This window comes from Polypterus senegalus, chromosome 6 (genome assembly GCF_016835505.1).
Source record: "Polypterus senegalus isolate Bchr_013 chromosome 6, ASM1683550v1, whole genome shotgun sequence".
In the NCBI taxonomy this organism is placed as follows: Eukaryota; Metazoa; Chordata; class Cladistia; order Polypteriformes; family Polypteridae; genus Polypterus; species Polypterus senegalus.
Window position 1 is genome coordinate 53,895,515 of NC_053159.1, and position 12,615 is coordinate 53,908,129.

Genomic DNA, 12,615 nt, shown 5'->3' on the forward strand with positions numbered 1-12,615 from the left:
ATGAAAAGATGTAATAACTCATACATTTACAATCACATATTGCAATCACTGCGGTGGGTTGGCACCCTGTCCTGGATTAAATTCCTGCCTTGTGCCCTGTGTTGACTGGGATTGGCTCCAGCAGACCCCTGTGACCCTGTGTTCGGATTCAGCAGGTTGGAAAATGGATGGATGGATATTGCAATCACTAAAGCAATTAAACAAATTAACCAAGAATATAAAAATATCACAGAGCACAGCTTTTTTTATTCATCAATTTGACAAATATTTGCATAACAGATGAGTCTTCAATCGCTTCTTTAATACATTGCGGGGGTCAGTAGTATGGATGAAGGTGGGCAGCCTGTTCCACCAACTAGGAACTAAACAGGAAAAGAGTCTAAATTGAGACTTAGAGGTGGCATCACTAGATGCTGTTCCCTGGCAGACTTGATAGGCCCTTGACTGAAGTTAGGGTATTGTTACTTTGTAATTGATATGCAACCTGGCTCTGGAACTGAAAGGCCCTTGGCCACTGTTGTGTTTGAGACGTAAATGATGAGTGAAGGTTAAAAGAGGTAGGTATTGGAGGGTATACACATAAAACAAAGTAAATAATTTAGGCATTTCTAGTATTAATGTGTCTGCCAATATACTGCAAAAAGAATGTTAGAGGTTAAAGTGCCTTTTTGTCAACACTTTTTCATGATGAAACATCATAATTAACCTAATATGCACATCTTTGATGAAAATGAAGGAAAACTTGAGTAGCTGGAGGAAAAGCCATGTAGTCAAAGGGAAATCAGGCACACTTAACATACACAATGACCATAAACAGGATTTAAACTTGGGACCCTAGATCCATGAAGCTGCAGCACTAACCATTGAGTTACTGGACACTCATTTTCCAAAGCAGATGGTATTGTTTATTTTCTGCTGAAAAAATGATCTTACACTGTCCTCTTTTCACCAGCACAAACTCTTATTATATGTTCAAAACGTTATACCAGTGTATGGTTTATTCTGGAATTATAGATATATGTATGTTGCCTCAAACAAAAATCCCAATTTGTTAATATCTGAAAGAAAAATAATGTCACAAATTAATTTATTCAATGCAATTTTTGTATATTTTTTGCTTAAGACATGACTTTCATTTCAGTTGTGAATGGAATAGTTCAGATATTATGTTAATTGTGCCTCAGTTATAAGTGCTGGTTCAAAATACACTTTTAAGGTTTTTCCTCAATATCTCATTTCTCCACCGATTTAATTTTAAGGTTCCAAGGTATTGGTTGTTTTCTCTCAAAATGATTGATCCACAGGTTCTTTAATGACAAACATTATCAAGGTTACTTAAACAGACACTCAGTGTTGCAAATGTCTGCAATAGTTACACTTCATTCATAAACTGAATATCCTACTGAATAACCTTAAACTTCCTGTCCCTCAAAGATTAAAGAAATCAATTTTAAAACTCTAAAAACATCTATGCACAGTTCTAAATGACTATTACAACAGTAATTTGGTCTTAGATGTGACAAACATGTTTTCACAATAACACTGATAACCAAGAATACACTGATTCTTTTTTTTCTTTTGTATCCTATTGTTTCATTTACCATATGCAAATGTTCTCATTTAAATGTAAATATCATCATTTTTTCCTGTCCTTTACCATTGATTTCAGTCAATATTTAAACACATTGAAATAAACAGAATACAAGATGTGTCAATTCATTCTAAAGTTTCATTACTAAGCACCAACATCCATCCATCCATCCATCCATCCATTATCCAACGCTCTATATCCTAACTACAGGGTCACGGGGGTCTGCTGTAGCCAATCCCAGCCAACACAGGGCGCAAGCAGGAAACAAACCCCGGGCAGGGCGCCAGCCCACCGTAGGCCCCAACATCTACATGTCAAATTAAGTGTGTTGGTCCTATGTACAGTATTTGTCTGTTTCTTTTTGCTCCACTTCTTATCTCTTGAATGTGTTTCATTCTTGGTTGTCATTTGTAAATTGTAGCGAAATACAGGGTGGTCCAGATCTAATTATGCAGATCCAGATCGTCTGGATGACTTTGATTTATGCGGGGACGATTCCAGTTCGGCGCAAAGACGATTCTTCATGTTGTCAGTTTGCACACTTCTCGATTTTCCGGGATTTTTCGGGCGATTTTCTATGTAATAAACTTAATAAGTTATAGCATAATGAAAATTGCATAATTAGATCTGGACCACTCTATACATGTGTTATTGTCATGTGTATATTATATTAAACATTTAAAAACCTGAGCTTGAGGTGGGTTTTGATGGGTGGCAGCTGCCTTCTAGGGGTCATTAGGTGGGCACCCACCTTTTTAGATGTTTATTTGATATAAGTCCACTACATTCTAGAATGGCATATACACCCTGACATTCCATGTCCACCTCCCCCTCCACATCTGCCCACCAATAGATCATTTTGGAGTCCAGCTGGCATCATTCTACTTCATCCATAACCAGTGACTGCTTTACTCAGCTGTCTCCAAAAGCTGTTTTTAACCCCTTTAGCAGTCTGACAGTGAAAGTAGCCACAAATCCTCTGCAGCCTACCTACTGGAAGAACCTGTGTATATACCAGCTGTGCTGCTTAGCTTCTGTAGCCAGCTCAGCATATCATAGATGTTTACACTCATACATACAGACTTCATATTCTCAAGACTCTGTGAGCTCTGAGATTAATACAGCCTTTAGACTGCTAGACCACAGAACCAAGTCTATTCTGAGGTCTGTAGTGGCTATATCTAATGGAAACATTAGCCTTTTATCAAGATCAAGAGATATATTCCAGTCACAAGCTGGGACCAGTACAGTAGGAGATACTGACTATCCTTACAAAACAAATGAGATCCTAGGTATTTCAATTGTAGGGGGCACTGAACTGTTCTTCAGCCTTTGCATCTTCTCAATGGATGCAAAACATCTGAAAAGACTATATGGAGCTTTATACCTTTAGTTGGACATATTAATTGTATTTTATACCCAGCAGTCCCTTCCAGGGATGACTTCTAAAAGTGGTGTATTCATAAAATATGCCATTGTATTGTAGAAATGTAATTGATCAATGTAGCTAGTCCACTGATAGTAAAACAATAATCATCTATAAAACCAAAGTCACTGACTTGAGGAAGTCACTGGCCTGACCTTCAAGAAGAAATCAGATAAACTTCCCTTCTTTCCTTTAGAAAGATTTTGCTTATGACAAGGTAGGCATGGCAGGAGATTGGAGTCCAGTGAGATAAAGACAACTGGATCACAATTACAAATACAAACTCTGTAGGTTGTGTAGACTATCCAAAGGTATCAGTCTCAGAGTAAGAAGTATACAACTGCTTTAACTGTAACCCTGATAAATGTGAAATAGATGAATAAAGTCATGATGGCAGGGTGCTGAATTATTATAGGGGCTGACACAGATCTGCAACAGTGAGAAGGAATATTTCTGGACAAGTATATAAAAATTCAGAAGCTATATTGGACAATTTTTGTCAAAACATTTTATTTTCTGGTTACACTAACAAATAGCTTTTTTCTTTGTTATTATGGGCAATATTCACTTGTACTCATCAAAAATTACAATGTATTAAAATCTTGCACTTTTGCTTGAAAACATGCTTCAAAAACCCATCAGACAGGTACATTGTAAAGTTTTCCAAAATCAAATCTTCCAATACAGGTCAAAACGATGACACAGTAGTTAGCAGCACCCTGGATTAGAGTCCTAAGCCTGGTTATTGTTCATGCGGAGAAAACAACGGTGCAAAACAGAAAAAGAAACACCAATAACATGATATATCTTTACAAATCATTAAATTAACAAGAAAAATGCAAAACAAGCAGCACCAAGTTTCAGTGTAGTGGTAAAAATTTCAGGGGTACAGCTTTCTGGGTTTGAATCCTATGCCCATTCTTTGTGTTGAATAATGAATTTTCTGCATGTGTTGAGGTGGGTTGTCACCTACATTCCAAAGACATGTATGCATGTTAGGTTAATTGACATATTTCATTTGGTTCAGTGTGGATATGGCAAGTGACTGGGCCATATAATGAACTGGTGCTCTTGTCTATGCAACCTTGCACTCAATGCTACAATGATAATCTCCAACCACCCACCTCTAAACTGGATTATTCAGGTTTGAGAATTCTATGTTATGCGTAGCCACCATTTTTCTTACATGAGCTCCAAGAAACAATACTATTTATTAAAACCTATTTGGTACAGGATTTTTAACTACCCCCTGTATGTAAAAGAGCAGAGCTCCTTTTATTTGTTCATTGGATGATCATTGTCTTAAAAGCTGTAAACTGACTGATTGTTCTTATTCAAATTATTATTAAATTAATGTAATTTTAAGGAACTATTTAAGGCCTTAATATCTAAATACATGCTGCTTATTTTAATGGGTGTTATTTGCATTAGCATGATTTAACTTTATACAAATAAGTTTGAACAGTAATAAAAATACACAAGAAAATACATTTCAACCTGGTGAAAATAAATAGATTTCTCCCACAACTCAAAGAGTTTTCAGTTAGGCTGCCTGAAAATGAGTGAGATTGTGGGCCCTGGACTAACAAGCCATCTGCTTTGCCTACTGTGCCAATAAGAGACACCCACACTGCCTGAAACCAGGTTAAATCAAATAATCTTTAAAATAATAAACCTTAAGTTTTATATATAAAAAGAGAATGGTTAGAATGAATGGTAGGCAAAGGTGTAGTAGAACATCCTGTTATACGTAGGTCAGTGCTTAAACTTCATAATTTATAGGTAACATCCTTTACTTGGCTATGCTCACAAATTACATTTTCCGACAATATACGTAACACGTGGTTGAAATCCAGCAAACGAGCATATCTATGAATAATTTTAAATCCTTCGATGTGAACTGATTAACGAATAATAATAATGATAATATTTCTGGACTCGCTAGCTCACTGCTACCATGGAAAAGGTAACAAATATTCGAAGACGTTTCAATAGTGGATTGAAAATACTGTATATGTAGCGTGGGCAGCGTTTACCAGCATTTGAGATCACATAATTCAAGGAAGGTAAAAAGTATCTCTAAGTTATACTAGGTCGCCTCAGTGTTAGAAACTGCTAATCGCTCTTTTGCCTGGCTGCTGTAAAACATTCCCGTCCACAAATAGCCGAAACTCAATCTGAATATTTGAGACGAGGGCCCTTACACGACCCCGCCCTCTCTCCTACAAATCATAGCACCGCCCACACTAGTAGCTTGTCGCGATACTGCGGATGATCCTCTCGTAAGATCCTCACCCGGACAGCAGGAAATCTCGCGAGATTAAATTGACAAGATGTCTGAAGGAGAGCTGAGTAGGAAGTGGGATCGCTGTCTTGCAGATAGCGTCGTAAAACTTGGTAATTAGAGTCGAAGCGAATTATGGTGGCATGCACTAATCTTACTCTCGTTTGTTTGTTTAATGATTGAAGAAGTAACTTGGAATACGATCGTTCAGCCTCTGTGTAGGTAGGCATGACCTCGGCCTGACTAGGGACATATAACCCCATTATAGATAAATCGTTGTAAATTTTGGTAATTTGAGTGGAAGCGAATTATAATTCCATGCATTTACATTATAGTAGCTTGTTTTGTTTAAAGTTTGAAGGAATATCTTTTAAAAACTCTTCAGCATTTTTTTAGTCAGGAAAGACCTTGTGTAAGAATATTCAACCACGTTCTTGGCAGGTTTAGAGCAGCGTCTTACAACTAGGGTGGCAATACACTCTCACATTCATGATTATCTTTAAATTCGTATGTCTTGTATACTAAGGCTATGCTCTGCTTTATTTTAATAATCACGTTTGTGCCTTTTTATCGTCTTGTCTGCCATATTATTTCCTAATTATGTTCAGTAGTGAGAAGTCAAGTAAAATGGCACCTTTTATTGTCGAACTAAGTAGTAAATACTTTTAGGTTAGATATGAAGTAAACTTACCAGGCTGGCAACTACTACCTGTAAAAAGTGACCGGTAAGACTAACCATTCTTCTTAGTACACCGATAACCGTTCATATTAATCTGCAAGGCCAAATCTGCCGCAGCTGACCATCATTTTAGTAATTTCACCTTTGCTTGTTGCATGGCTGATTTCATTTTCAGTGCCTTATTAGCACTGTATGTTCCCACAAGACTGCAGTTGCGCATTTTCTTATAGTGTTAACCCTGCCCCTTAGGTTTGCTTTTGTCTTTTTTCATTATTATCAAACATGACCAAAATAAGTTAATATTTCATTTTTTGTTGTAGTATTAGGGTGTCAGCTTGTCATCTGTGTTTATACAACCAAAGGACATAAATTTTATAACTCAACACTAAAGCCAGTATCTCTCTGTTTTAAAAGGTCTGCAAGTAGGACAGACAGCTTTACAGCTGTGTAAAAGTACTTTTATGAAATCTGGCTGTAAAGGTATTAATTTAACTAGATTTGTCAGAGAAAAGGAGGATAGACAGGGTGTAATAGGTTGGAAAATGTCGTAGTCACTTTACATGCCATTCATGTGAAAGTAAAGTAAATGCACCAGTGGAAAAACTGTGATTTTTTTTTAAGCAATGTAGGCCACTGTCTCTAGCTGCTTACTTGGCAGGGAGATCTTCTCTAGGTGAGCAGGTGCTGGTTTTTGTTAAATTCAAAGTTTAGACTTACTGCATCATTTCACTGACCTGCGTGGGGCAGGCTGAAAGACTTTTTTTTCCATTTTTGCTTGGCAGTTTTTTTGAGGAATCTGCAAAGTCAATTGGTTTAGGTGCAGTGCATCTTCCTGCCAGCAACACTGATTATTTGTACATAATAGGAAAGGAAAATGCAAGTATTTGGCAGAGAACAGTTGTGGCCTTCTAGTTCCACTTCAGAGTGTGCCTTGGAAAAAATGTAAGTTTATTCTCCTTGGTTATCCAGCTGTTTTTTGATCGTTTCATCCAAACCTTGGACTTTTTCCATTGTTTGGAGCAGTGAAATACACTTGCTAAATGAGACCAGTCTGTTTAAGGGAAAATGATTTTACTTTTATGTTTCATTATTTCTGCATGTTTTTGTGAAATATAAAAAAATCTGTTTGTGATGCTGAGCCCCACAGCTGGTTGAACATGCACAGCTGAGCCTTCCATGCAGCGAATGGGTGGAAAAGCCATGTTAATGAACCTTGTCTGGCAGCCAGGTGTTGTTTTAAAATATTATGGTGCAAAGGTCATTGTATTTACCAGACTGAAACATTCCTTCAGACAGTGAGTGCTTATTAGTGTTGAGTGACTTTGCAGACAGATGACGCCAGCTCCTTGCTAACCATTTTTGAATTGGTGAAGTTCTGTGGGGCCCCCTGGGGTATACAACAATAGTGGCCTAAACAGCTAATTGATTTTTATTTTCCATATTTTTGTTTTTTATTAACAGGAGCTGGCTTGGGTTTAGGAATAGTTTTTTCTGTCATTTTCTTCAAACGTAAGTATATACAAATGCAGCAAAGTGTTTGGTATGCTGCAGTATTAAGTCGGACAAATCTACGATAATGTAAATTGTTTTGTAGTCTTTTTTTTGTAGCTGAGCATTTTAACAGTTGTAAAACACCCAAATCTCCACATCACTAGGTATGAATAGACTAAAATGTTTTTGTACATGCTTTGCTGGAAGGTACAGTGTCAAATACATGACTGGGTATTATATCAGTGCCTTTCCTTAGAAAAATCTAATGTGCTAAATGAATCAAGAATAATTATGTGCTCTTGCATCCTTGCAAGTTGACATAACTCAGAAAGGGGAACGCTGTACCATAGACTTTTATAAGTAGACACAGATGTTGATATTTTGTCAGCAGTCATCAACATTAATGTTAGCATTTTAAATTGTAAGGTTATACACTTAGTTATTTGCACATTGTTTTAAACCATCACTTTTAACATGGTTTCATAAATACTGTTTTTGCTAGTTACATGTATAGACAGTTTAACCATATTAATGCTTATATAATAGCTATAGTATGCATTTGACAATATACTGAATTAATGGAACAATTTTTTATCTTTTGTACTTTAAGGTACAACTGTAAATATCATTATTACTTTGACTCTTTTTTTTATTAAATTGACTGAATACACAAGCCTATAACAGATTTGTTTTCCAGAAGAATTTGTTTTATTTCATGAATGTAAATAAGTGGTTTGCAGTTTCCAAATGGATTCTATTCATTTCAAGAAATTGACAGATGTTTTATCAGGTTTCTAAGATCAGTTTTGTCATCCATACAGAGCACAGTGAAATATCTTGCTTACATGTACTAATCAACATTCAACAAGTTAACACTATATGATGTCCTGATCAGTAAGCTTATCTACCTTAAGTCAAAATTGTTGACCAAATCCAGTGATCTGTTATAATGCAAGTCACTATCTGTCTTTTCCAGGACGTACCTGGCCTATTGCCTTTGGTTCAGGAATGGGGATTGGAATGGCATACTCCAACTGCCAGCATGATTTTCAGGCTCCCTATTTACTGCACGGAAAATTTGTTAAGGTATAATAAGTGTGATTTACCTTTGTCATCTAATAAGTACATTGTGGGCAGCCAGTATACTTTTATTGATCAGGTCATAAGAAAGATCCATATCAGTTCCTCTGATTACATTTTGTTATCAAAGACAACTTAATCTTTATTGGTTGCCTTTTTTAACAGTTATCTAGTTAAAAGATTAATTAAAGTGATTACAAAAGCTGGAAAGAATAATTAATTATGATGTGCAATGCATATATACTGCATTTCAAATTATTATGCAAGTGATGAATCAGTAGGATATCAGTTACATGAACATTTGGTGTTTAGTTTTTCAAGTAAATTTCTTGCTTGTTTTGTGTCTCCTGTCTTTTTAGATAACTGGGATCAATTTTGGACAGGTTTGTTCATTAGTTTGCCAGCTGATCTTAATTAAAGGAAACCTACTTAAGGAGGTTGTTCCACATTATTAGACATGTCACAGTTCTTATATATGCACAAATCTTGTCACAGTTTGATCTCTCTTTGGTTTTCGTGAAATATTAATTGTTTTCAAGCCTTTTGCAAGACATTTTAGTATTTCATGTTTTTCTTCTTCAGAAAGAAAGATCTTTCTTTCTCCCCATATTGCATAGGAACTGTGACATGTCTAATAATGTGGAACAACCTCCTTAAGACACAAAACAATCATGAACTTTCATTGAAAAACTAAAAACCCAAATGTGAAATCCTACTGATATGTCACTTGCATAATAATTTAGAGTATACAAGCATTAATTATCCACTTATTAAAACAAGAAAACCTTAATATGCCATTCATGTTCCTATTATTGTTTTTGGCAGTTTTTGTATTTTTTGTCCCCCTTCATTTTTAAGAATGCCCAATTTTTTATCAACAGATGGCTGCCAACTATATTGAATGTATTAAGCAGAAATTTCTTACATTAATGAATAATTTCAAGTATTTTATACTAGGGGAAGAGATCATGGCAAAGGTTGTAATTTATTATTGAACTGATAAGTCCTAACCAAGGTTATTATAGTTAATGAAAACTGAAACTATTATTAAAAAACATTTTCGTAAAATGAAATAAAATAATTAACAAAACCAAAATGAAAAACTAAAACTTAATGAAACTATTAAAGTAGCTGGAAAGACTAACTGAAATAAACTAATTTACTAAAACATTTTCAGTTTTTGAATGAATATTCTTGCCATTAGTCTTTAACCCTTGTAACTTTTAATTCTAAACCAGAAAGTCATCCACCATGAACTGCCCGCACATATTCATCCAGTGGACGGTGGCTGGTGACAGAGGGCGGGTGTTCACACAGCATTTGTGGTGAATGCGGGCGCATAAAGCGTGCAAAATAGAAAGCAATTTACATGCCTATCTAATGAGATAGATGGATGAAATTCAGCATGTGGTCGTTACAACAAAATTGTATTAACTTTTTGGCCAAATCCATCAACTGGAAGTGGTATGTTACCTGAACACACATTCGATTTTTTTTTTTTTTTTTTATTTTCTTTTTAATTCATGCAGCTGCAGAGTCCGATTTATTTAACTTCAATTTTATAATAATTGTTCAATATATTTATTTGGTTTGATTTGTTGCTGATGGTTATTTAATGTATATAATATAAAACTATAATCATTGTCTTGCGGTTTACTACTCAAATATCCATTCCCATATCTGAGTACGAGAAAGTCTAGGGGAGACCACTCACGGTTTTTGGAAATAAAATGACACTGATCGAGAGACTGACAAGGTTATCGTACAAGATCAGCATATTGTTACTGACCAATCACTTTTTTTGCTTTAAAAAAAGTAATTTAACAACGAAGCAATACAATAAAAGGTAGGTAGGCAAAGAGAGTCTGCCAAGTGATGAAAAACTAAACATACTAATGTGTTTTTGTATTTATTCTATATTTATTCATTTATCTTATTTAGTTCATATTCACAACTCAAAATACCTGATATTGTGAAACTAATCCATTAATAGAATTATATTTTAAAATATCTGTCCCCCTTTTTTGAATGTTTCTCTCTCTCTCTCTCTCTCTCTCTCTCTCACAAACTAGATAGTTGAAATATCATATTCTTTTTGTTCTTAACATCAGCCTTATCATACATATTGCATACCATTGATTTGTCCTGCCTTACATACAAACCTGCTGGGGTAGGCTCCAGGCTTCCTGCGATCCTACTCTGGATAAACAGGTTTAGATAATGCATATATTGTTCTTAATCTCAGATGCTGCACTCCTGTTACCTGCTCTTAACTCTGCTCATAAAGTGTTTACCATTCTTCTACATTGGCTATTCAAGTCTCATCACTCTTAACTTTCACAATACATCCTTGTTTGTCTTTATTTCTTTTAATACAGCTAGGTGGGGTCTGCACACAGTCTAAGAATCCTTTTCTTCCTCAGACAAAAATAAAACCAGATAGTAAACCAAGTAGCGTAGTAAGCTTCCACTAACGTTAAACACTTATCCAAATCTGTTAATTGTACAGTTCTGTCTGATTGTGACACAAAACTAAACTCCATAGGAGCTCCATGCCATAATTACTAAAACTAAAGCTGAAACTAATATATATAAAAATAGGAGTATTTTCATGAAATTAAAACTAAAAATACACGATGAAGGAAAACTAAACTGAATTTCCAAGTAAGGTCAGAAAAAATATAGAAATAAAAACTAATATAAAAAGGCAAAACTATAATAACCTTGGTCCTAACTGAGGGAGAGTACTTAAATTGTGTTTTTGTAGCATAATGCTGTGTTCAGATGCATTCAAAGTGGATTTTAATAGTTTGACTGACCTTGCATCTTCCAATGCTTGTGACATTTTTTGAGACAAAGTATCTTCTCTCACAGCTTGCTTACAAAATGCATTTAAATTGTAATTTATGCTTGGTGAACCAGACAAATAATACAAAGCTAAATAATTATCCTAATTTTACCAAGATTGTGTCCTCCTAAAGACAATTGCCAAATGACCATTGTCAGTAAATGTAAAATGTACAGGACATCTGAAAGAGGCTTTCTCCTAATTAACCATTACAATCTGTTAAGGTGGACTTCTCAGCTTGATGGATAAATAGGTACTATATTGCAGACCATCTCATGAACACCTACATAGCAAGAACTTGAATTTTACACTGCTAAAGATCTTTGACCAAGTCATTTTTAATCGGTTTCATATGGGTCCCAGATGTCATGGTCAATAGACATAGAACATTATGCACCTAAATTACAAAGTGTTGAGGTTAATTAAATGACTCACTGAGATGAATAGTATAACTAAGGACTTGTTTAACCTCTCATGCCATTTGAAGTGGCTGCTGGATTTCTCCATTAGTGGTGGGCTGACATTTATATTGAAATGCAGGGTTTTTTTTTTTTTTATTTTAAATCCGGGTTCTCGTTGTCCTAAAAACGATTTGAATTGTACTATTTCTCTTTCTCACAGGAGCAGTAATGAAGCTGTGGATGCATGCTCAAGAGTTTGCTGCTACGTTTCGCTTTTTGCTCTGTCCTGTTCTCATTTATCCACTCTGTCTATTTTTGATTGTCAATAAAGTTATCTAAAAATAGTTTTGTACATCAATGTACTGGGCCACGTTGGGAGGGCCTATAAAGGTATAACTGTTTAATAAGCTGTATAAATTCAAATTGGTGTAGAAATGGGCTGCCTAAATTGGCTAACTAAGGCTTCTCTTTGGCCTGTCAGCAAAGGTGCAGAGGAAAAGTAGAGTCCATGAAAGATGATATATAAGAAGTATTCTGCATGAACACTTAAAACATTGTTAAAAGATACATGTGTGTAATAGATCTCAAATAAGTATGTCTTAAATGTATTTATAGTATGACCAGTCAATTGTATGGTCCGACTCCTGGTATTGGGCCCAGAATTTTGAGCACCTAGGTGTTGATCAAAAAATTATTAGCAGTATATATTCATGGTAAAATATGATTCATTCACTCTTGGACTTTGATCACAAGTATGTATTGAATCCCAGCTGAAAATTTGTTTCAGCATTTGCCTGTAGAGGGCCGTTACTAAA

General features: G+C 35.3%; 1 protein-coding gene across 1 annotated transcript; it reads left to right on the forward strand.

Moving 5' to 3' along the window:
- The first annotated feature begins 5,300 nt into the window (after positions 1-5,300).
- Positions 5,301-12,144, forward strand: micos10 (mitochondrial contact site and cristae organizing system subunit 10). Its single transcript, XM_039756007.1, has 4 exons — positions 5,301-5,414; positions 7,442-7,489; positions 8,448-8,557; positions 12,021-12,144. Exons 1-4 carry the CDS (start codon positions 5,351-5,353, stop codon positions 12,027-12,029), a joined length of 231 nt encoding a protein of 76 aa, XP_039611941.1. The 5' UTR covers positions 5,301-5,350; the 3' UTR covers positions 12,030-12,144.
- The last annotated feature ends 471 nt before the right edge of the window (positions 12,145-12,615 follow it).

Bases quoted from the DNA above. Each gene is read 5' to 3' on its own strand.
- micos10 (XM_039756007.1), top strand. From the start codon at position 5,351: ATGTCTGAAGGAGAGCTGAGTAGGAAGTGGGATCGCTGTCTTGCAGAT. The intron at 5,415-7,441 runs GTAATTAGAGTC...TTTTATTAACAG, and splicing joins AGATAGCGTCGTAAAACTTG to GAGCTGGCTTGGGTTTAGGA. The intron at 7,490-8,447 runs GTAAGTATATAC...TGTCTTTTCCAG, and splicing joins TTCTGTCATTTTCTTCAAAC to GACGTACCTGGCCTATTGCC.